The sequence below is a fragment of the Petromyzon marinus genome, chromosome 30, assembly GCF_048934315.1.
Source record: "Petromyzon marinus isolate PM22_M1 ecotype Great Lakes invasive population chromosome 30, UKy_Petmar_22M1.pri1.0, whole genome shotgun sequence".
In the NCBI taxonomy this organism is placed as follows: Eukaryota; Metazoa; Chordata; class Hyperoartia; order Petromyzontiformes; family Petromyzontidae; genus Petromyzon; species Petromyzon marinus.
In genome coordinates this window covers 12105885-12127102 of record NC_133696.1, presented here as the reverse complement: position 1 = coordinate 12127102, position 21218 = coordinate 12105885, and the positions used below count along the sequence as shown (strand labels likewise).

The 21218-nt window shown below is 49.3% G+C and overlaps 1 protein-coding gene across 7 annotated transcripts in view; it reads right to left on the bottom strand.

The window, feature by feature from the left end:
- Nucleotides 1-21218, bottom strand: part of LOC103091698 (semaphorin-3C) — a 415462-nt gene that overhangs the window by 14951 nt on the left and 379293 nt on the right. For 6 of the 7 annotated variants that reach the window (XM_032963566.2, XM_032963567.2, XM_076070749.1 and 3 more), the window contains 11 exons: nt 18239-18376; nt 16023-16116; nt 10107-10226; nt 9472-9611; nt 7505-7619; nt 6019-6088; nt 5028-5172; nt 3309-3531; nt 1340-1431; nt 1059-1100; nt 585-742 (listed from right to left, as the gene is read on the bottom strand). In XM_032963566.2, coding sequence (XP_032819457.2) covers nt 585-742; nt 1059-1100; nt 1340-1431; nt 3309-3531; nt 5028-5172; nt 6019-6088; nt 7505-7619; nt 9472-9611; nt 10107-10226; nt 16023-16116; nt 18239-18376 — 1337 coding nt within the window. The remainder of the gene's footprint in view (nt 1-584; nt 743-1058; nt 1101-1339; nt 1432-3308; nt 3532-5027; nt 5173-6018; nt 6089-7504; nt 7620-9471; nt 9612-10106; nt 10227-16022; nt 16117-18238; nt 18377-21218) is intronic. The other variant, XM_032963568.2, reaches the window with a different exon arrangement.

Here is a 21218-nt window from a genome sequence, read left to right as displayed (position 1 = left end):
AGGGCTCTGTTCCATTGCGCTTCCTAATTCTTCGGGAAGCGTGAGGTGCGACATCAAGCGATGCGCCACGGTGGTGAGATGTTAACTACCTCGCTTGGTGTACAGGAGGTCGTGGGTTCGACCCTGACGCCTGCTGCTGCTGCTGCTGTATATTTGGAGTTTGCATTTCTCTCTCTCGTGTCTATCTTTCTCTCATCATCATCATCACGGTGGTGAGATGTTAACTACCTCGCCTGGTGTACAGGAGGTCGTGTGTTCGACCCGGATGCCTGCTGCTGCTGTATATTTGGAGTTTGCGTGTCTCTCTCCCCATGGCCGCGTGGATTTTTCTCCGGGTCTTCCCGTTTTTTCCATCCACGTTCAGAATCAACGTCACGTGTTCAGAATATTCGGCCACCTCGTTGAGCTATCACTTCTGACAGCCAGGTGGCGGCTTCTGAAAAACAGCTAACGTAGCTCAGTGGGCCTCAGCAGGGAAAATAAAATAAAAAGGTTTTTGACGCGAGACGAAAATGACAACAGGAGGGCCCACAGCAGCAGCAGCGACGCGCGCTGCCGCTGCTGTGATGGCGGCGGTAACGCACCTCTTGGCGGTGGGGAAGTACTTGGAGCACTGCTTCCCGTCCCAGGCGCAGTAGGGGTCCCTCGCCAGACAGCAGTCGGCGCACGCCTTGCCGTACACGCCGCAGCGGTGCAGCGGCAGCTGCGTCACGCCCACGGCCGAGCTCACGTACAGCTGTTGCTGCGGGGGTCAAGAGAAGCGGAAAGGGGGGCTCGGGATGGCGTACAGCAGTTGGCGGAGAACGCACGAGGAGGCTCGCTGGAGTAGAGATAACCGCGCACGAACGTGATGGAGTGGTGTGAGCGTAAGATAAGTGGGTCTGTAAGCTAAATGCATTCCAGTGTTGTGGATGAAGTTAAACGACTGGATTAGATTTAGATGCATTGGGGCTGGCTCCACCCAACGAGTATTTAAAACACGACATTAACGCCGCGATCACAAGCGGACACCCTTAAAGTCTTGGCGAAATCATTCAAGATGCCTGGTACACACTTACTCTTTTGGATGAGATCTTCATTGATAAGATCGGCACTGGATCCTGGAAGAGGCACAATGAAATGCAGTTAAAGCAAATATACTCTGGAGTAACCGTGAACGTTCAACAGCCGACGCGTAGCGTGTGTGCTGTACGAATGTATGTTGACCTTCTTTCACACCGTACGTAGCCATCCGTGCTCGTCGGGGGCGCGGGGGGAGGAAAACCAAGCACAAAAAGCAGCCCGAAAAGAAATGAGTTTTCAATCTGGGTGATCGGAAAGTGTTGAGATGTGTCCGCACCTGGAACACCTGGAGCTCCTCGAGCACGATCTCCTCTTTGCTTTCGGCGTCGTCTTTGGGAAGGACGATCAGCTTCTGCACCGTTCCATGATCTAGAGGAGAAAAGACAGAACAGCGGCGCCACCCACGCGCGCGTAACTTCAAGCGCTGGAGACGGGACCCCTCATCCTCATCGACATCCTCATCGACATCCTCATCGACATCCTCATCGCCATCATCGCCATCGTCGTCGTCGTTATCGCTGTTCAGTGCCGTCGCCGGCGGCGGTAAAGCCTGAGAAGATATTTCATAATAATAGGGGTTTTTCCCCTTTTTTCTGGCAACGAAACTGAAACCTTTTTACAAGGGTTCATGTTGCTGCATTAACCACGATACCTGCAGTCAAAAGGCAAACAAAAAGCATACTATGATAATATATGCATTGTCCTTGAAACTGATTGGTCCACGCCAAGGGACGGCTTTCTTGGCTGGCCCCATAACGTGGTGGGTGGGGAGCATTGCCCACTCCTTACACACCCATTCAAACATTTACTCAGTCAACTAAACGATAGACTGCTGTGAGTAAGGCGAAACTAAGACAACCTAAAATAAAAAAAAATACATCGACTACGTTAACACTGCTTGGCAGTCAGTTTTGAAATCCTGGTTGCAGGATGAATATTAATCTTTTGCCACCGGCGTGTGGAATGGCGTGGTAGCCTGCAAACGCCGTAGCTGCTCCACCACAACGTCGTCACGTCGTGGAATGTTTCCGGGTGGCTCGCAACGGGGAAGGTTGGGAGATTAAATCCCGGTTGGGGGGGTGGGAGTTTGACTCGGCTCGTCGTTCCTTTCCGGTCGATCAAATCGGCACTCCCATGTTAGAGGGGATGTCAACAGCGGGCTGTCCCTACAGACAGACTCGCCTCCACGATGCGAACTCGGGATTTACGGCTCAGGGATCGCAAAACGGGAGGCGTGAGAGAGAGAGAGAGCGAGTGAGAGAGGGTGAGAGACAGCGAGAGAGTGAGAGAGACAGTGCAAAAGAGAGCGAGGGAGAGAGAGAGAGCGAGTGAGAGAGGGTGAGAGACAGCGAGAGAGTGAGAGAGACAGTGCAAAAGAGAGCGAGGGAGAGAGAGAGAGCGAGTGAGAGCGGGTGAGAGACAGCGAGAGAGTGAGAGAGAGAGCGCAAAAGAGAGCGAAGAGAGCGAGGGAGAGAGAGAGAGCGAGTGAGAGAGGGTGAGAGACAGCGAGAGAGTGAGAGAGAGAGCGCAAAAGAGAGCGAAGAGAGCGAGGGAGAGAGAGAGAGCGAGTGAGAGAGGGTGAGAGACAGCGAGAGGGTGAGAGCGAGAGAGAGCGACAGTGAGAGAGCGAGAGAGAGAGCGAGAGAGGGCGAGGGAGAGCGAGAGAGAGAGCGAGGGCATGAGAGAGAGCGAGAGAGAGCGAGAGAGAGAGCGAGAGAGAGAGAGCGAGAGAGAGAGCGAGAGAGAGAGCGAAAGAGAGAGAGCGAGCGAGAGTGAGAGCGAGGGAGAGAGACAGTGAGCAAGAGAGAGAGAGCGATAGTGAGAGAGAGTGAGAGAGAGTGAGAGAGTGAGAGAGAGAGTGAGAGAGAGAGGGAGAGAGGGAGAGAGAGAGTGAGAGAGAGAGTGAGAGAGAGTGAGAGAGAGAGAGAGGGAGAGATGGGAGAGAGAGAGGGAGTGAGAGAATGAGAGAGAGAGTGAGAGAGAGAGAGTGAGAGAGAGTGAGTGAGAGAGTGAGAGAGAGTGAGAGAGAGAGTGAGAGAGAGAGTGAGAGAGAGAGAGTGAGAGAGAGTGAGAGAGTGAGTGAGAGAGAGGGAGAGAGAGAGTGAGAGAGACAGAGAGAGAGAGTGAGAGAGACAGAGAGAGAGAGTGAGAGAGTGAGAGAGAGTGAGAGAGTGAGAGAGAGCGTAGCGCCTCAGCGCTGCTCCCCCCGAGCGGGGCGCCGGCAATGGAAACCGCGCGAGACGAACCCGTGCCGAGGAAGACGATGTCGTAGCGCCCGTCGGCCGCGTCCACCTGGTCGACGGCGATGCGCGTGAACTTGTAGGGGATGTTTGTGCGCACGATGATGGGCTGCTTGTGGATCGACTGCACGGGGTTGAACATGGTGGGGTGCGTCTGGATGAAGCTCACGACGTCGTCCGGGAATTCCTTGGTCGACTTCATGAAGGGCGTGAACGTGCCCCCGGGACACTGCAAAGCGAGCGGAGAAACGCCCGACAGTCAGCGACTAAATTCGAACCTCGTTAAGTGCCGTCGTATGCAGCGGGCCCTACCCCGTCACCCCTCCTCTATATCCCCCCCTCCTCCGGTATGCAGCTCAGTCGCGTCGGGGTCGGCTTCGTACGACGGGAGATCTTCCAACTCGGAACACGCGACTGGCTGTATCGGGGTCGTGAGCTCTTACTTTAATAATATTTTTAGTTTTTACCACCGTATGCACGTTCTCTTGTACGTAGTTCTCTTCGTGTGACAGCGTCCCAAGTGCTCCTTACACGAATAACTCTTGGACAATCAGTCCAGCTAATTGAAAAGCACGTGGAAGTATCGATTTGGATTTGACTGGAAGGCTACGCCTGCATTCCCAGTGGTGCTCTGCCCTTCGTCACTGCACAGTCGCTGGTCTCAAGGTGCGACTGCGAGCACGCTGCACCAACAGATCCCGTAGGGAGAGGGCCCAGAACCATGAAGACATCCTTTACTCACTATCGTTCACCACAGTACGAACATAGCAGGCATATCACGTCAATGACCATGCTCGTGATAATACTGTAAACTTATTATTTAAATGTTAAAAGTGCAAAGATGTTGCAGGTTAGTTTAACACGAAGGCTTTCGCGACCAATATCATTCACAATACAGGTTTTTTTGGGTTATATCGCTAATTACTAATTGGATGTTGGGTGGTGGGCGGGTTTAACGACACATTTATATATTTACGCGATCTAACCCCAAAAAAAAACTGTATTATGGGCAGGTTTGCTTCCAAGCAAAAAAAACCTGGAATTTGGATGAACTGTCCATTTTTAACGTATTATTATCGTATTATTAATTGCTATTTATAGAAGCTTAATAATAATACCCGTGTTAGAATGATTACACTTGTTATTACCGTACTTAAATGGTGTGTTTTACTTGATTTGTTTTGCTTTCATAATGTTGGTGGACCCAGGTTGCGTTCATCCTGGTTAAACAAAACAAACTGAGATATCGTAAAATAAAAAATAAGTGAAACATTGCAGTTGCTGCAGAGGGGTGGCTTGGCTTTGCGTTAAGGGAGTAAGAATGCGAACTCGGCAGTGAAGCACCGATGCTCCGTGTGTACCCAGTGGAGGCCAATCTACATTTGAAACCGAGGGCCCCTTCACCTGCGGCGGTGGAAGACTCAAATTGCATAATAGCAACAAAAATCAATAACACAGCGCAAGAGATAAGGCGCACAAAACGAGAGCAAAATACAAAAACATCCACAGGAAAAGCCACGGGGGGCGAATGGGGGCTACAGTATAGCCCTCAATCCCCGTACGGAAGAAGGAAATGAACCTACTTGTTGTACTGCCATACCCTGGGGCGACCCGGTTTGTCCATGGGTAAGGGGAGGGAGTGAGAGGGACGTGCGTGCGGTGTAAACACCGGAGCGCGGCAACACGCGTCGCCCGCGCGCGCGAGCACCGGGTGTCGCTACTCACAGTGCCGGGCCGTGGGTACGGGATCTTGCCCTGGTACGGGACCCACTGGTAGTTGGGTCCTTCCTTGTGGGCAAAGGGCCCATTGAACACCATGCGGATGTCCGCCATGTTGTACACGCACACGGCCGAGCCCCTGAACACCGACCTGTCGCAGACACGCACGTGCGGGCGCCAACGCTCGTGACCGCTCGTGACCGCTCGTGACCGCTCGTGACCGCCCGTGACCGCTCGTGACCGCCCGTGACCGCCCGTGACCGCTCGTGACCGCCCGTGATCGCCCGTGACCGCCCGTGACCGCCCGTGACCGCCCATGGCCGCCCGTGACCGCCCGTGACCGCCCGTGACCGCCCGTGACCGCCCGTGACCGCCCGTGACCGCCCGTGACCGCCCGTGACTGCCCGTGACCGCCCGTGACCGCCCGTGACCGCTCGTGACCGCCCGTGACCGCCCGTGACCGCTCGTGACCGCTCGTGACCGCTCGGCACGCGACGCGCGCGGTCGAGGTCCGAACTTCCCCCTCTCGCCGGCGACGCACGAGCTGCGCCGGCCAGCGAGACCGATCTTATCCGGGACCCGAGAGTAATTTCCGAGTGCGGATATTGATATTTTTCAAGAATACAAATGTACTAACTGCGGGGGTTTGAGCTCTGACGTGCGACTCCACGAGAAAAGCGCAGCCTCCCGGGCTGCCGTTCAGAGAAATGCACAGCACGGGGCAGTATGCTGGTGCTCGGTGGGTTACCATTCACATCACGGGATCACGGGAGATGGGGACGGCTTGGGAAGACTACATCCAGCAGTGGATTGACCACGGATCATGATTTTTATGGACAGGGGAGAGGATTGAATCCACGAGGACGTCTAACGGGAGTCTTATGCGCTTACGGCAGATTTTGCAAGATGGGAAGCGATGGGTTGGTGAGGTGCTGGTGAGTGGTGTGTGTGTGCGTGTGTGTGTTAAGGCCATCATTATATAGGCCAGCACACTCACCCGGTGGTGCTAAACACTCCGTAGATCAAGGGGTTTCTGACTTCTTCCGTCTTTAAAACAAATATGTCCTCTGCAATAGCACAAGCACACATTATACTGTGACACCTGCTTAATTCAAGAGAGAAACACCGAATAGCATTGCTTGACCGTACTTACCTGAAAAAGAGCATCTCTCAGCATTTTTTTGACGCAGTTTCTGAGCACATGCCCAAAAACAGCAAGCAGTCAGCAACAAACAGCACTGTTGTCAAAGTTGCAACAGATACGAGTGTAACGCGTCACTTGAACCGAGCAAGGTCACAAGAGCTCGAGACGAGAGACGATGGGAGGGGAATTCCCATGTCGAGCGGCTTCGTGTTATGACAGGTGCCGGTGAGTGTTGCATACGACCAAGCACCGTGGTTCATATCGCTTTCTCATTCCATCAATGCGCATGGCGAGCACTGGGGTTCACATTGCTCGATGCGTGTAATGCGCGATTTGCACGCTCGGTTAACGCTTTGCCTGCAAAAGCCGCCGGTATAAATAAACAAACGAACAAACGAACGCGAGATTTGCGCGTGCGATTGAGCACAATGCGCACTATTTGAGCTTAAAAGCAACAATAGCTCCCGTTCAGTGAAGCAATGCAAATCTCCACTGACGTAACTCTGCAAATAGACCGTGCATTTGGCACAGGCGGCTGCTCCGCACGGTGGAGCGTTTATGAACCTCGCACCAGCGCTCTCTGGACGGCGAACGCGCGGCACCGTCGTGTCCGCTCGCTGCGGGACTCTCGCCCGGCGTGCTACTTCCTGCCCCGGTGACCCACGCCAAATGGCCAGAGACCAATTTACAAACCGTCCAAGCTGGTCCATGAACAGACGCGTTGGAATATAAGTGAATTCTCACGTGGGAAGGCGTGCCGGTCCGTAGCAGCGTAAATATTTCTTAACATGATGCAACGGACTTTGAAGACATGTGGCACCGGGTTGAGCCCTCTGCCACGAACAATGCTACGTTTGTAAAAGTGGCAAAATACTAATCGATTGTTTAATCGAATCGCTAGCTAGTATGGAAACAATTTCTCGAATCCCCAGTGGGGCAAAACATGACATGCCCAGGACAAATTTTGATTTAAAGCTTTCGTGACTGCAGTAATTCATATTCTTAGTTTTATATATATATATATATTTTGTTATTTTGTTGTTTCTCTTCAACGTGACTTTACCGAAAAAACTAAGAATATGCCCAGGACAGTATATAATCTCACTGTCGATTTTATCATTAGAAATTATTTACCTTTTCCCATTCCTACCTTTCAAATTTTTTTTATACTAGCATCTTACCTTCCAATTGTCCACAAACAGAAAACAAGGTTTATAACCTAGTCCCCATTTGGACCCCAGCTGTTTGTAATGAAGGGATGATTTATTCATGGCCTGGCCGACGGGCCAGGTGATTTGTGAGCGGCCGAACGGGGGCGCTAGAGGCGGGAGGAACTCACGCAGCTCGTCGAAGTGAGTCTCGATGCCATCGGCGCCCGTCACGGAGCACACGAGCCGGGCCTTCAGGAAGGTGCTCCACTTGTTCACCAGACTCCGCTGGCCGCCCATGTCATTCTGAAAGCGGCCGGACAAAGATAGCAACGGCAGCAGCGGCAGCGGTCGGTCACGCGCAACGTCTCCCTCGCGTCCCCCGCCGGCACGTAGCTAAAAGCTTCTCTGATAAATGATGACATCGTCGCCCCGCTTGTTTGACCAGCCCTCTATTTGGCCACTTGCAACTCGTGACATTGAAACAAAAAAATATATATAACGAGCAGCCATCGTCCTTATATACGACTGGTTCTATTGGACGATTTGAATGACTGAGAACGTTTATTTTAGACTGCAGGAAGAGGAATCCGATGAGCTGTGAAGCTCGTTTTAAACAGATGTCCAGTATAGGAGCGGAGCCAGCAAGTTGCATCAGCGAACAATACAACAAAACGATAGGAGTGTAAACCAGAGAAAAAGGGAAGTCATTTAACATAAATGGATAAAACATAATAATATAAGTCGCATTTATCAAGCTTGTGCAAGGCAGCAGACCACATCAAGATAACACCACGAGCAGTAGCCCCTCAATACAATGGCCCACTCACGGGTAAGCATCAAAGTTACAAATTACATTTGCAAATGTGACCATATGAAGCACCAACCTTATGCTTCAGGAAATTTATTAAACAGAGTGTAGACATAAATACTCCTTATATTTGAAGGATTGTTGCATATTTTTTATATGTAAAAACAATTATCCATAACATAGGTTTTTTTTGGGTTAGATCGCATAAATACACACGACCCTCTTGGTTACATTCTCTAGGGATTAACGTATTTTTTTAATTTTGATTTAAAGCTTTCGTGACTGCAGCGATTCATATTCTTGGTTCTTTCGGTAAAGTCACGTTGACTGTTTGTGCTACAGTCGAAACGTCGTGAGAATTTAATTGTTTTATATATATTTGATTATTTTATTGTTTCCCTTCAACGTGACTTTACCAAAAGAACCAAGAGTATTTTTTTTTAGTTTAACATGTAGGCTTTCGCGACCAACATCATCCAAAATATAGGTTTTTTTTGGGCTAGACTGCCTAAATAGTTACGTAAATTTACGTACATTTTTGCGTAAATCTACACGATCTAACCCCAAAAAAACCCCTATATTTTGGATGATATTGGTCGCGAAAGCCTACGTGTTAAGCTAAACAAATGACGTGAATCCCTAGAGAATGTAGCCAGGAGGGTGGTGTGTTTTTGTACTTGCGCTGTAGAAGGGGCATTCATTTTTACATTGTGCATGTATCGCATATATGAACTGATTAAATATTGATGCTTCCCTTTCATCAAAACGTGCGGACCATGGGCCCCACCATCGGCAGGACGAAGGGTGAGCGTGGGGCGTGGGTGCGATGCCATTGTGGCAGGGAGAGGGATGGTCTCAGAAGGACCTCGGCGATGGACGTGATTAATAAGTTAAGAAATCAGCACCCCGTCAGTGCGTTGATATTAAACGTCAAAAAGCGCCTGAATTATTCAGCGCCAAATTTACTCCGAGGTCATGGGCTTTTAGAATCTTCCACCGTGTGCTCAACCCCCCTAGGTCATTACAAACATTGAATAAGCCCCCTTACAACAACTGCTGGCAGATCACAGGACGTGAGTGTAGGTGCTCGCTCGTGAAAGACGACGAGATGAACCAATATTAGAGCCCAAATTTGAATTTATCAATAGCCAATCTTATTTGGACGAGACATTTATATCTTTCATGGAGATAATAAGTTACTGCCCCTTGTCAGTGAACTGCCGAATGAACTCCTCCCCATGCAAAGCTGGTTGTGGGGGAAGTAAATCACAATAAATAACGAGATGACAGTACATGGCACGCGCAAAATCAACGTTCGAGTAGAAACATCCTTTGGGCTGTACGCACAATGCAGACGCGGCCGATGCGCGCGTAGACAGACTTCTGGTTGCCAGATTCCGTGGCCTTCTCCCGGAAGAAGAAGTAGAGCTTGTCATCGTTGCGGTCGCCGCTGTCCGGGATCATGTGCATGTCCAGGAAGACGGGCTCTGCACGACAGAATCCGCCACCGCACCGCGCGATCACCACCCCGTCAACTTTCCCTCGCATTCACACCAAGTCCCCACGTAGACTACGCAGGCTGCTGTTGGGGCAAGGCCCAGTGTGGCCGGCACCACGCCCGACCGCATTCGTCTCCCCACAGCGCTGATGTTTGCACACCGTATCACAGTTACTGATTGAAGCAGTCCGCGGGGTTGGGAAGTCCAGATCCAGTTCAGACAGTCACCACCGATGTTAGCCGTGGTGGGTGACGAACTCGGGCTCGCTGGGTTCGCAGTGCGGTCCGCTAACGCACGCACTCGACATACTGGACACTCAACTGCTATGCACGGACTCGCGGAATACTGCCGACCAGCACGTTCTCCATCCCCCCCACCCCCACTCCCGGGGCATCATCTGCTGCACGGTGTGACACGGAGATTATTCCGGCGATGACCGCGAGGAGAGCTATGCGTGGAACCCCGGCCCCGACGCGGACGTACCGTTGAGCCAGCGCGAGTTGTACTGATCGGTGCGCAGGGAGTGCGGCTTGCCGAGCGTACGGAACAGCGTGGCGTCCGTCCCCATGAAGTCCAGGTACACCCCTGAGCAGAGCTCCTCATCTGTACAGGGCACATCGAACGTCAGCCATGATCAATTCACTGCTTGATGAAGGTCTCCGCAAGCCGCCGCCGCCGCCGGCACCGCCACCTCTCGCGATCCTGTGATGAACAAACACAGCGGGATCTGCTGCACGCGAGCCAATCTCGTTGCTCCAACTCCTCAGTGGACATCTTCCCAGACGCGGTTCATTCCATGGTGGCACTCAGGTAATGTAGCACACGTGTGGTGTGATGTTACCTCCCTCGCCTGGTACGCAGGAGGTCATGGGTTCGATCCTGATCCTGACGCTGACGCCTGCTGTATATTTGGAGTCTGCATGTTTTCTCTCCCCGTGGTCGCGTGGATTTTTCTCCGGGTCCTCCGGTTTTTCCCTCCACATTTAGAATAAATCTTGATTTGAAGCTTTCGTGACTGCAGGAATCCATACTCTTTGGTTCTTTCGGTGAAGTCACGTGGGTAGAAAATAAATATATCACGACGTTTCGGTCGCAACACAAGCGGTCGCTCCGCCTGAGGACGACCGCTCGCCTTGCGATCGAAACGCCCTGATATTTTATTTTTAGTTTAACTTTTCTACCTACGTAACTTTAGCGAAAGAACCAGAGTATTTAGAATCAACTTGCACTGAGAGTATTTGGCTGGTATAAATTTCCACGCCATAAGCCATTAAGTTGAGCGATCATTTGTGACCAGGTTTCTTTAAAAAAGTGGCTAAATAGCTCAGCTGGTCTTACCTAGTCAAGCATTTTTTTGTTTCAGTAGTTTTAGCTTTTTAGATTATTATGTATGTTTGTTTCTCTTTCGAGGCAGTGTCATTGATGAATGTATTGAGTTATTATATGTGCTTGTGCACTGCTCATAATGCAGAACCACCAAATAATTTGTCAAGCTCCAATGAGGGCTTACACTGCTGACAATTCTACGCAGAAAAGGAGCAGAAATTACATTGAACCAATTATTAAACAAAAACAGGCCACGTTGATACTGTATATCCACATGTAAATGACAGAGCAGAATATAAATCGCTTTTGCAATTTCCTATCCATCCCGTTCATAACGGGGTAAAAAAAAAAAACCGTGAACATTTACTGAGGAAATCTATTTTCATGTCATCACGACAAAGGTGGTTGGAATTTTTCAACAGGATTCTCAAAAGCAACTTCCAGCTATTAGCCCACACACTGATGCAGAACATTCCATTGCATGTAATGCAATGATACACTCCATGCTGCGTGATCACACTCTACATTTACACTTAAGATAATAAATTTAAACAAGTCACAGATTACATTAATTTGCTTTCATAATGTCACAATCTGTGTGCCCTTACCTTCTAATGGCAATCCATAACATTTTACAGCATACGTCAATCACGGGATCGAGTCAACAGCTGCTCAAGAGACAACGCACGGCAGTGGAGCTGTGGATTAGTGAGTTACTGCTCTCGGAGGGTAACGAATGGGTTGGGAAAATTGAAAGGATAGAGCTGCAGATGTTACTTATCCAGATGGATAAAGCATAATTCCTTGCAAGGCCGAGCATTACCAAACGTCCGCTGTGCGGGATGTTGACTGTGGGTGAGCGCGTGCGCGCGCACAGACACGTGATGATCTACACACAGACACGTGCTGATCTACACACAGACACGTGCTGATCTACACACAGACACGTGCTGATCTACACACAGACACGTGCTGATCTACACACAGACACGTGCTGATCTACACACACACACACGTGCTGATCTACACACACACTGATCTACACACACACGTGCTGCTGATCTACACACATACACGTGCTGATCTACACACACACACGTGCTGATCTACACACACACTGATCTACACACACACGTGCTGCTGATCTACACACACACTGATCTACACACACACTGATCTACACACACACACTGATCTACACACCACACGTGCTGCTGATCTACACACATACACGTGGCAACTGCAACCGCCAGTGCTCTACAAACACGGTCGAAATTGCGACCCCGGTAAATAGACCGCATCCAGCTACGACGCGAAACATTTATTTTGCACCATAATAGAGCTGTTACGTTCACATTTTTTTTGCACGCACATTTGCACCATCATAGAGCTGTTACGTTCACATTTTATTTTGAAAAGCGATTCTCTCTGGGTTTGAAATATTCTCGCGTCGATGTATTTTGTTAGGCCGCCGCGGATTTATACAAGTTGGCTATTTTAAAAAGTTATCGACTCGAGACCTGTTTAACTCTTCTCCTTGCCATATGAATTGGCTACAGGCCCAACACGATGCGTGGTGAGTATTCAGAAATGTTCGCTTGGAGGTCTTGCATCAAAGTTTTAATTTACACGCACCAATTCAGGTCACGTGGTCGTCGAGTTTGTGGTTTGCCTGTGTGTGAGTGTGGTACGGCAAATCACAACAACGAGCGGAGCGCCGGGCGGATAAAATGGTGCGAGTTGGCATAGTAGGGGGTACAGCTGGTGGTGCATCTACCGGTCATCTCAGTCAGCCAACCCATGGCACCTACTGGGTCTGTCCCGAGACCTCCTGCACCTAGCCTGGCACAATAGAGGGGTCCAGTTGGTGGTGCATCTACCGGTCATCTAAGTCAGCCAACCCATGGCACCTACTGGGTCTGTCCCGAGACCTCCTGCACCTAGCCTGGCACAATAGAGGGGTACAGCTGGTGGTGCATCTACCGGTCATCTCAGTCAGCCAACCCATGGCACCTACTGGGTCTGTCCCGAGACCTCCTGCACCTAGCCTGGCACAATAGAGGGGTCCAGTTGGTGGTGCATCTACCGGTCATCTAAGTCAGCCAACCCATGGCACCTACTGGGTCTGTCCCGAGACCTCCTGCACCTAGCCTGGCACAATAGAGGGGTACAGCTGCTGGTGCATCTACCGGTCATCTCAGTCAGCCGACCCATGGCACCTGCTGGTGTTGTCACGTGACCTCCTGTCAGCGAGCCTTCGCCACTTCACGTGGCCTCAAAGCGCACCTGGCCTGGCACAGGCGCGTGGTGACGGCACCGTCACTTAGCGGCGAATGGCCGGTGTTGGTATTCGTACGGCAATTTGTATTTGATTCCTAGCGACCCTCTCCTAGGCCACCCGCGTGCGAATGATTAATCGTGCGGTGTGTATTTACGCAAACACCGGGAAGAGAAATGGTGCCTGCGAGTGTTGTGATGAACCTGTTTGTTGTTCTTACGAAAGGATCGTTAGCAGCATTGCTCCAGCAACACGTGCGAGATAAATTAACAACTTTTGCCAGCTTGTGTGCCGTGACCTGGGTTCGATTCCAGTGAAGTTGATCTGAACCGGTTCTGGGCCTCCCATAGGTTGACTCAGCCTCAAATGAGTACCTGGTGTGGTGTGTCCACATCGCCACTGGGGAGACAAAGGCGGCCGGGCGTGGTGCTGGTCACCCACCCCCTCGTGTGCCGTTCCGGCCTTTATAGGTGCTCGCTAACAGCACTATCCTCCACTCTGTCACAGGCTAAACGGGGGATCTTTGTTTTGCATGTGTGCATGCATTGACCCTATGCACATACATCAGCATAGCGCTGTGCCACTGGGCCATAATAACCCATGCTGGGACTCGTGAACCACATGCATGTGGGCGGGTATGCACACAGCTGCAGCCCCACAATTATCTTTTCCACAAGTGGAGAAAAGTTCGAGTTTTATTTCCTCTTGAAAATGATCTACTTGGCAAGGACAGGGGTATGTGTCAAATATGAGCATTTATTTTGTTGTTGTTGACAGTGCGTGACTCCACACGTTGCATGCATATTCCTCTGCACGTGTGTACTTTTGTATGTTAACCGAAAAAACACACACACACACGACACGCATGACGTGAAATGCCCAGTGCAATCACGCACAATGGCTGGGGCTGTGTGCGCCGCTTTAATCTCCCGAAGATTTGAACGCTGTTCGAGCCTCTTAATGAATAAATAAGGAGCATCCGAATAGAATGCTCAAGAACATCTACTTAGAGAGATGTGGGTACAGAAAGGAAAGGACAAATGATACCAGAAACTAGACAATGATCAACTCTCGTACGAATGAGATATTTGAGTGACGAGAGAGTAATACGACCTAAATTGCATCGTCTTATCACGCCTATTAAGTAGGAGCACTGTAAAACGTTAAAAAGGAGTGAATTGTTAAATAAATGAGTAACTCTTCGTCAACACGTTAATCATCACATTCTTAAAACTCTAGATTAGACTGCTGCATATTATAGACAATTATTGTGAGGTATTGCGTTCTCAATGCCAGATGTCGTTCCTTATTTGTTTTTTACAGGCATGTGTGTTATGTCAAGGTACAATTATCCATTTTCTACATGCGAGTCGGGTGTTTACATTGAAGTCCCAGACTGATTATTTAGAGTCGGGACAAGGATGCCTAAACATTTAAAGCAGCCCATTGAAATCACACACTTCAAAACAAATGTAACATTCGAAGCACGTTTGTGTTCTAGGGCAGTTGTGTTGTTCTTTATGCTTTTAGAGTCCCTCACTCTCTGCTCACAATCATTAAGGACCTTCATGATAGTGGGCAGGCCCAAGTAAAACTATGTGGCCGGGAGTCGGAGCCATTCCCTGTTCACCTTGAGGTGTGATAAGGATGTCCTCTGGCTCCCACAATATTTAACATCTAATTCGACCACGTAGTTCGTGAAGCCTTCAATGGCTGCACCGGAGGAATTTCCATCTGGTACAGATACAATGGAAGGATAATTGATGCCCGGGTGCGGTAAAGGGATGGCTTCATTATGGGTCAACCATGTTATGTATGCCGATGATCTGGTGATTGCTGCTGATTCAGAGGAGAAGTTGGAGGTGCTGCTGCTCCATCTGGAGCGTACCACTAAGAGGTGGGGCCTTATCATCAGCCCCACCAAAACTAAGCACCTGCCTGGGTATTTTGTGCCAAACACTCCACCCCCACAACTCCAAATTGGTGATGGGGCAATTGTGGAGAGAGTGGAGAATTTTCCTTACCTGGGCAGTGTGCTCATGACTGGCTCCGGTTTGTGTGTAAACTACCTGATCTGTCACTCCACACGAAGCTTTGGGTCTTCTTGGCCATGGTCATGCCCTCCCTTCTCTATGCTTACGAAGCGTGGATCCCCCTAATGGTACTGGTGAGAAATATTCAGGCTGGCCCACCTACGATCCATCCTGGGTTTAACAAATTCTTAAAAGATCTTGGACAAAGTCCCATTGGTGAGCTCCTCCGGCAGGCAAGGCTGCATTGGCTGGGTCATGTTGCCCGCATGCCCAGCCACCGCTTGCCTAAAGAGCTTTTGTTGGGCTGGATAGAGGGGGCTAAACGGGTGCAGCATGGGCTAGAGCAGAGAAGAGGAGTGATTTGGTACAAGAGGATGTGGAGCTGAGTGGACTTGCCAATGACTGGTACCAGTGGTGTCAAGATCGGCCTCTTTGGAGGAGGCTCGTGAAGGATGCTACTGGGAAGCTGGAGGCAGTCACCCTCTAGCAATAATGGAAGGCAAAGGAGCGATGCTCACAACAACGAGTGGAGCGCCGGGTGGCTAAAACAGCAAGTTGGCACAGTAGGGGGCACAGGTGGTGCATCAGCCAGTCATCTCAGTCAAGCCATGGCACCTGGGTCTGTCCCGCGACCTCCTGCCAGTGGGCGTTCAACACTTCACGTGGCCTTAACGTGCATATAGCCTGGCACAAGCGCTGTGGCGAATGGCGGTTGCTGTGCATGCGTGCGTGCGTGCGTGAATGTGAGAAAGCTCTACGTACTGATCATGAGTGAGACGCTCTCCAGTTTGGGGCTATAGGAGCACTTGCCCTTGCCCGACTCTGGTTTCCCGTGGCTCAGCAGCAGCGTGCGGTCCTGTCAATGATGAAATCCAGTCAGAACACACCAATGTCCACGCTGCGCTCCAGCAATGTCCACGCTGTGCTACAGCAGGTGGCAAACATTCAACATTTATACAATCAGGGAGCTTCAGACTATCCATAGACACGTCGTAAACAACAAGAGACATGTTTTACATTACATATGTTTAGTGCATCAAGTATTTGTTTATAAAAAAATACGTACTTATTCATGTAGTATTACCATAAATATCAATATTGGCCATGGCTAAAAGTATAAAAAAATGGCTGACAACTGTCTTGGTTTAAAAAATAATCAAAAGAAAAAGCCTCCTGTAAATGTAATTTCATGACAGAGTACATTTTGCAGGCAGTCTTTGTGAAAAGCAAGTGGATTTTCCTATGGATAAACTGGGCCCCTACCAGAGGAATGTGGAATTTAAACCACTGGCTTAAGACTTCCAATTCTGGATAAGCTCTGCCCACCACTACCATTAGCATAGAGACTTCAATTGCATGCAAAGGCTTTTCAATTCACGTTGAACATTTTATGTAACCGTGCGAAAGCTCACTGAGATTCAATGTCTCTTGTAATGTGACACACTTTTGCATTCCAACTGTTCTTACTTTATAATAACCGTTCCTTTGTAACTATGGCGACCACAGATATATGTGTGCGTGTACCTGTTGTCGGTGCACCCTTAAACCGATATTTAAAATGTATCAAATTTTATTTCCTTTCTTCCGATTAATAAGAATTCACCACGGACCAGGCAGCAGCTACACACTTAGCAGAGCGTGCTACTTTCGTGCGTGCCCTGCTACTCAGACGGGGAATCGAAGCCAAAACCAAAAAAACCCTATGATCCTTTTTTAAATCTAAATACTTTCCACTGTGCATTACATTTCATGTAGGTGTGTGTGTGTGGTTTTTTGTTGTTGTAATGTTATCACAAAACACATCAAAAGTTTGCTCACAAAGTGAGACGGAGAGAAGAAGATGTCAAGTGAGCCAGGTTTCCATAAATAAAAAAAACACTTGTGCAAAAAATACAAAACGGAGCTTATAATTTGGACCCATTCGAAACTCAAAATGATGGCCTCCAATGCCCTCCCCCCTCCCACTCATCGGTGGCTGAGTGACCACAAAGGAACTTTAATGTCAACAGCAGATCAACTAGCACGGATTTTCAGCAGCCCTTTTCACTCGTCACACGGTGGCGAAAGAAAAGTCTGTAGAAAACATCGCATTGGTCTGAAAGTAGTATCGAGTTTTACTCTGTTTTTTTTGGGTCATTCGTACAGGATTTAATTTGGCTTTCTCTACCAAATAGATCTGAAAGCATCCACAAAAACCACAATCAAAGTTATTTTTTTTTATGGAAACCTGGGTGACCATGAACGTGTCATGCATGCGTTTACCGTGGCTGAATTACGTTCATGCAATATATATTAATTGGCTTATTTTAGAATTAACATTGATTTTTGTTATTAGCCATTTCACTGCAATGGCTACAAATGCAGAGATCAACAGACACGTGTAAAAACATTCCAGTTGTATAAACATGAGTGAAAATGCGAGTATTTTGCAAACCATTATGCATCCCATCCATCCAGTAATTGCAGTGTGCATTATATTAGTCAGTCATTGTTAATTGTGTGAGTTGCTCAAGCCCTCCACATTTAACTTGCTTGATCCAATTTCATTTACTCTTTTTGGAAGCACTGTTAAACAATGTACGTATCGTGCTTTCCGATTAGATTATCCAAACGTATGAACGGACGTCTTGTGGCGCTGGGAGGGCTGTGATGTGACGGAGCGAGAGGCGTATCCTCGGATTATCGAGAACAACAACTTCCTTTTAGTGGCAGGGGAAACTATCGCCGAGAAAACACCAACTCCCCCGGTGGCTCCACCTTATCAAGCGGCCACTCCACCATGACAACAAATGGGGTGGTTCAGGCTGGTGAATTACCATTTCCTTCCTGCCACCACCACCATCAATCTCTTCCTACCTCATCACTCCTTGGATACGCCACTGGAAAGAAATTACTTGAGCCAGCATGCTTCATGGCCCAGGAGAGCGGACAGCGGAGGAGACTTGCGGGTGTGGGACAAGGTCAAAGGGCGTTCCTACCCCAGGAGGCAGCAATACCTCTGCCCGGCGCCCGACGTTGGCGTAGGTGCAGATGGGGTGGTAGGCGCCGGTGCCGCACACGTACAGGTGAGTGCGGTTGTAGGGCTGGATCACGCGCACAAAGTTCCCGCACTCGCCCTGCGCAAGACGCAACACACGACACCGCACGCACGTCAATACCCACGGATGTTAATGCCCAAGGGGATGAGCAATCACACATGTCTTCACCTGCTCAGGAGAACGGCTCAGTTACACCGAGGGTCGGTTAGATGCGGTTAAATCCGAGGATTTAACCGCGACTTGCCAGAGAGCGTCACACACCGTCAGGCGTGACTGAGGGCTTGGCTGATGAGCAACACATGCATACACGAGATCTGTGAGCTTGAATGCCAGACACAACAGCATGGGAAATTTTTGTTGCTCATCAAGCGGGGGAAGACTTTTCAGAAAATATTGAGCAACTTCACTTACAACGACTTGTGAATACAAACTTTTCACAGGTTAAATTATACATGTGAATGAGCATTTACAAGGATTCATCTCCAGTGGGAATTGACGATTTCATTCAAAGATAGATTATTTTCTCATTTGTACCGTCTCATTTGTACTCTCCGTAACATTTTTCTGTCTCGTTCGCACTGCGATTCATTAGGCAACCGTGTGGAGGCCATCATCCAGCAGCGGAGAAAATGTGGGATGATGATGATGATGACGAGGATTCGTGATTAACTTTGAGTTGCGATCGAGGCCTCTACTGTCACTATTTCCATAGGGGGCAGTATAGTTACACAAAGCAGACTCGTTGGGTAAGAGGTAGGGAACCAACTGGACATCTGAGATGCAGGTATGTGTTCTCTAAAAACCAAAGTATTTGTCATGGTATTTGTTATGTGCGGGGCACATTACCCATGCGTGCGGGTGTGTGTGTACGTCTCGCTCAGTCCGCCTATCTGTATACCTGTGAATACACTGGCGTGCACACTTTTGTGGGTATGCGGTTGAGTGTATGCTAGGCTGCAAATGTGATTAAAAACACCCGAACTGGATTTGTAGACGGCATCTGGTATTTTATGATCAGTATTGCACGTTTACCCAGGAAAGCCTCACTGGGCCTCAAGACCCGTTTTCAGGAGGATCCTGTCAACGGTTCGCAGTAGGGAGCGATGATGCTGCTGCTGCTGCTGCGTGTGATCCCGATCGAGTATTTTCAGATCTTTTCTTTTCAGCATTGAGATGATTGGCCCAAATACGAGTTACATTTGTAGGGTTATTTTGTCCGCTGTGGGAGGAAACCCAGAGGGAGAGCAAACAATATCCACGCGGAAAGGCACCCACGACTGGATCAAACCCAGGCGCTTCCTGCTGTGAAGCACAAGTGTGGCGACTTTCCCACCCGGCCGCCTAAGCCTGTATAGTTCTAACAAGCCGAGAAATGTTTCGGTAGCTTACAGCCATCTCTCCAGCTTAGCCGCATTGTTTTATTTAAAGTCAGGACATCTCCCAACCATAACAATTTAAAACGATGTCCTCATTCATCTCAATGCTTTCCGAATCATATGCTGGCTTCGATACAGCACAACCGATACGTCTGGGAAAATATCTGTGCCGACTACAGCTTATAGAATAAGGGCTTACTCCTCCCCCTCCCCCCCATTTAAAATGACACCATCTTCTCGTTTGACACGCTGCAAATTGAAAACAAGCGGGGCTCGACGCGGACGCGTCTGCTTGACGCGCGTTTCAGCGAGCTTTAAAAAAAAAGAAACCTTCGTGCCACGAGACGCGCAAGCGGGCAGCAGCAGCAGCAGCCGCAGCAGCAGCCGCAGCAGCAGCAGCAGCTGCAGCAGCAGCAGCTGCCGCAGCAGCAGCAGCAGCTGCCGCAGCAGCAGCCGCAGCAGCAGCAGCCGCAGCAGCCGCCGCCTGGATGTGATGGTCAGAGCCGTGAGCGAGCGTGGCGGTGCCGTCGCCGCCCGCGGCTCGCCCGCGTCTCTCACGTCGGAGCCGTACGCAACACACCGCGTCTGTCGCCGCGCCTCGCACGTTGGCAGGGAGCGGCGATCCCTGCGCGCGTTGAATGAACTGGAAACAGCGGATTTTTTGGCAAATGCACATGGGGGGGGAGGGGGGGGGTTACGTTTCTTTCTGCGCTCGGTACGGTTGTTGTTGTTGTTGTTGCGCACGCGAGCGCACGTGCACAACAACAACAACCCTCCATCAAAGCAATACACACGTGTGCTTAACTGGACTATCTTGGTCACACGGTGGATCCCACTAAGCAGATGTTTGTAAATATTAGGTTTTATACGGGCATTTACATTGTGAAGTTCAAGAAAATGTACGAGTAACGTATATTTATTCAACGAATGTTCAAATAGATCTATTCACATGCCTTGCACATACATTTTAGTCAATCTCATATGATCTTCTTCCATGTAAGGCCTGTTGATACGTGTATTGTTATGATCATCATGTAAGGCCTGTTGATACTTATGTTGACATGTATGTTCGGTCGCGACATCAAAATTGTCTCCATCTTAGCCTCTTCTGCCAGAATCCATCGTAGTAGAATCTTACTGTTTACGTCTTACTTGTCTCTTTTCGCTGCATTGCTGGAAATGCAACGTAGAGAAATCTGATCGACGGATATCCATGGAAAGATGACGATAAATTGAGGCCAAAGAAACTTGAGGCGATTTTTGTTTTTACGTTATAAAGATTTAAAATGTTGTTCGTGGAAACTTTGGAGACCAGGTTTCTGGCAATGTCTGCGTTATCAAAAGGAGTTTTAACTTTCAGTGAAGGCACTAGCAGACTTTGCGTGGTGTGGCCCATGGAGTGGCGAGATGTCACTGTAAAGCCGGAGTGTAAAGACGGCCTCTGCACAGCTATGTGAGCAATGCAAACGTTTACGTGGAATTTATTAACGGTCAAAACATCTCACGCTGGCAGGTCACTATTATATTTTTATTTTCCCATAAAC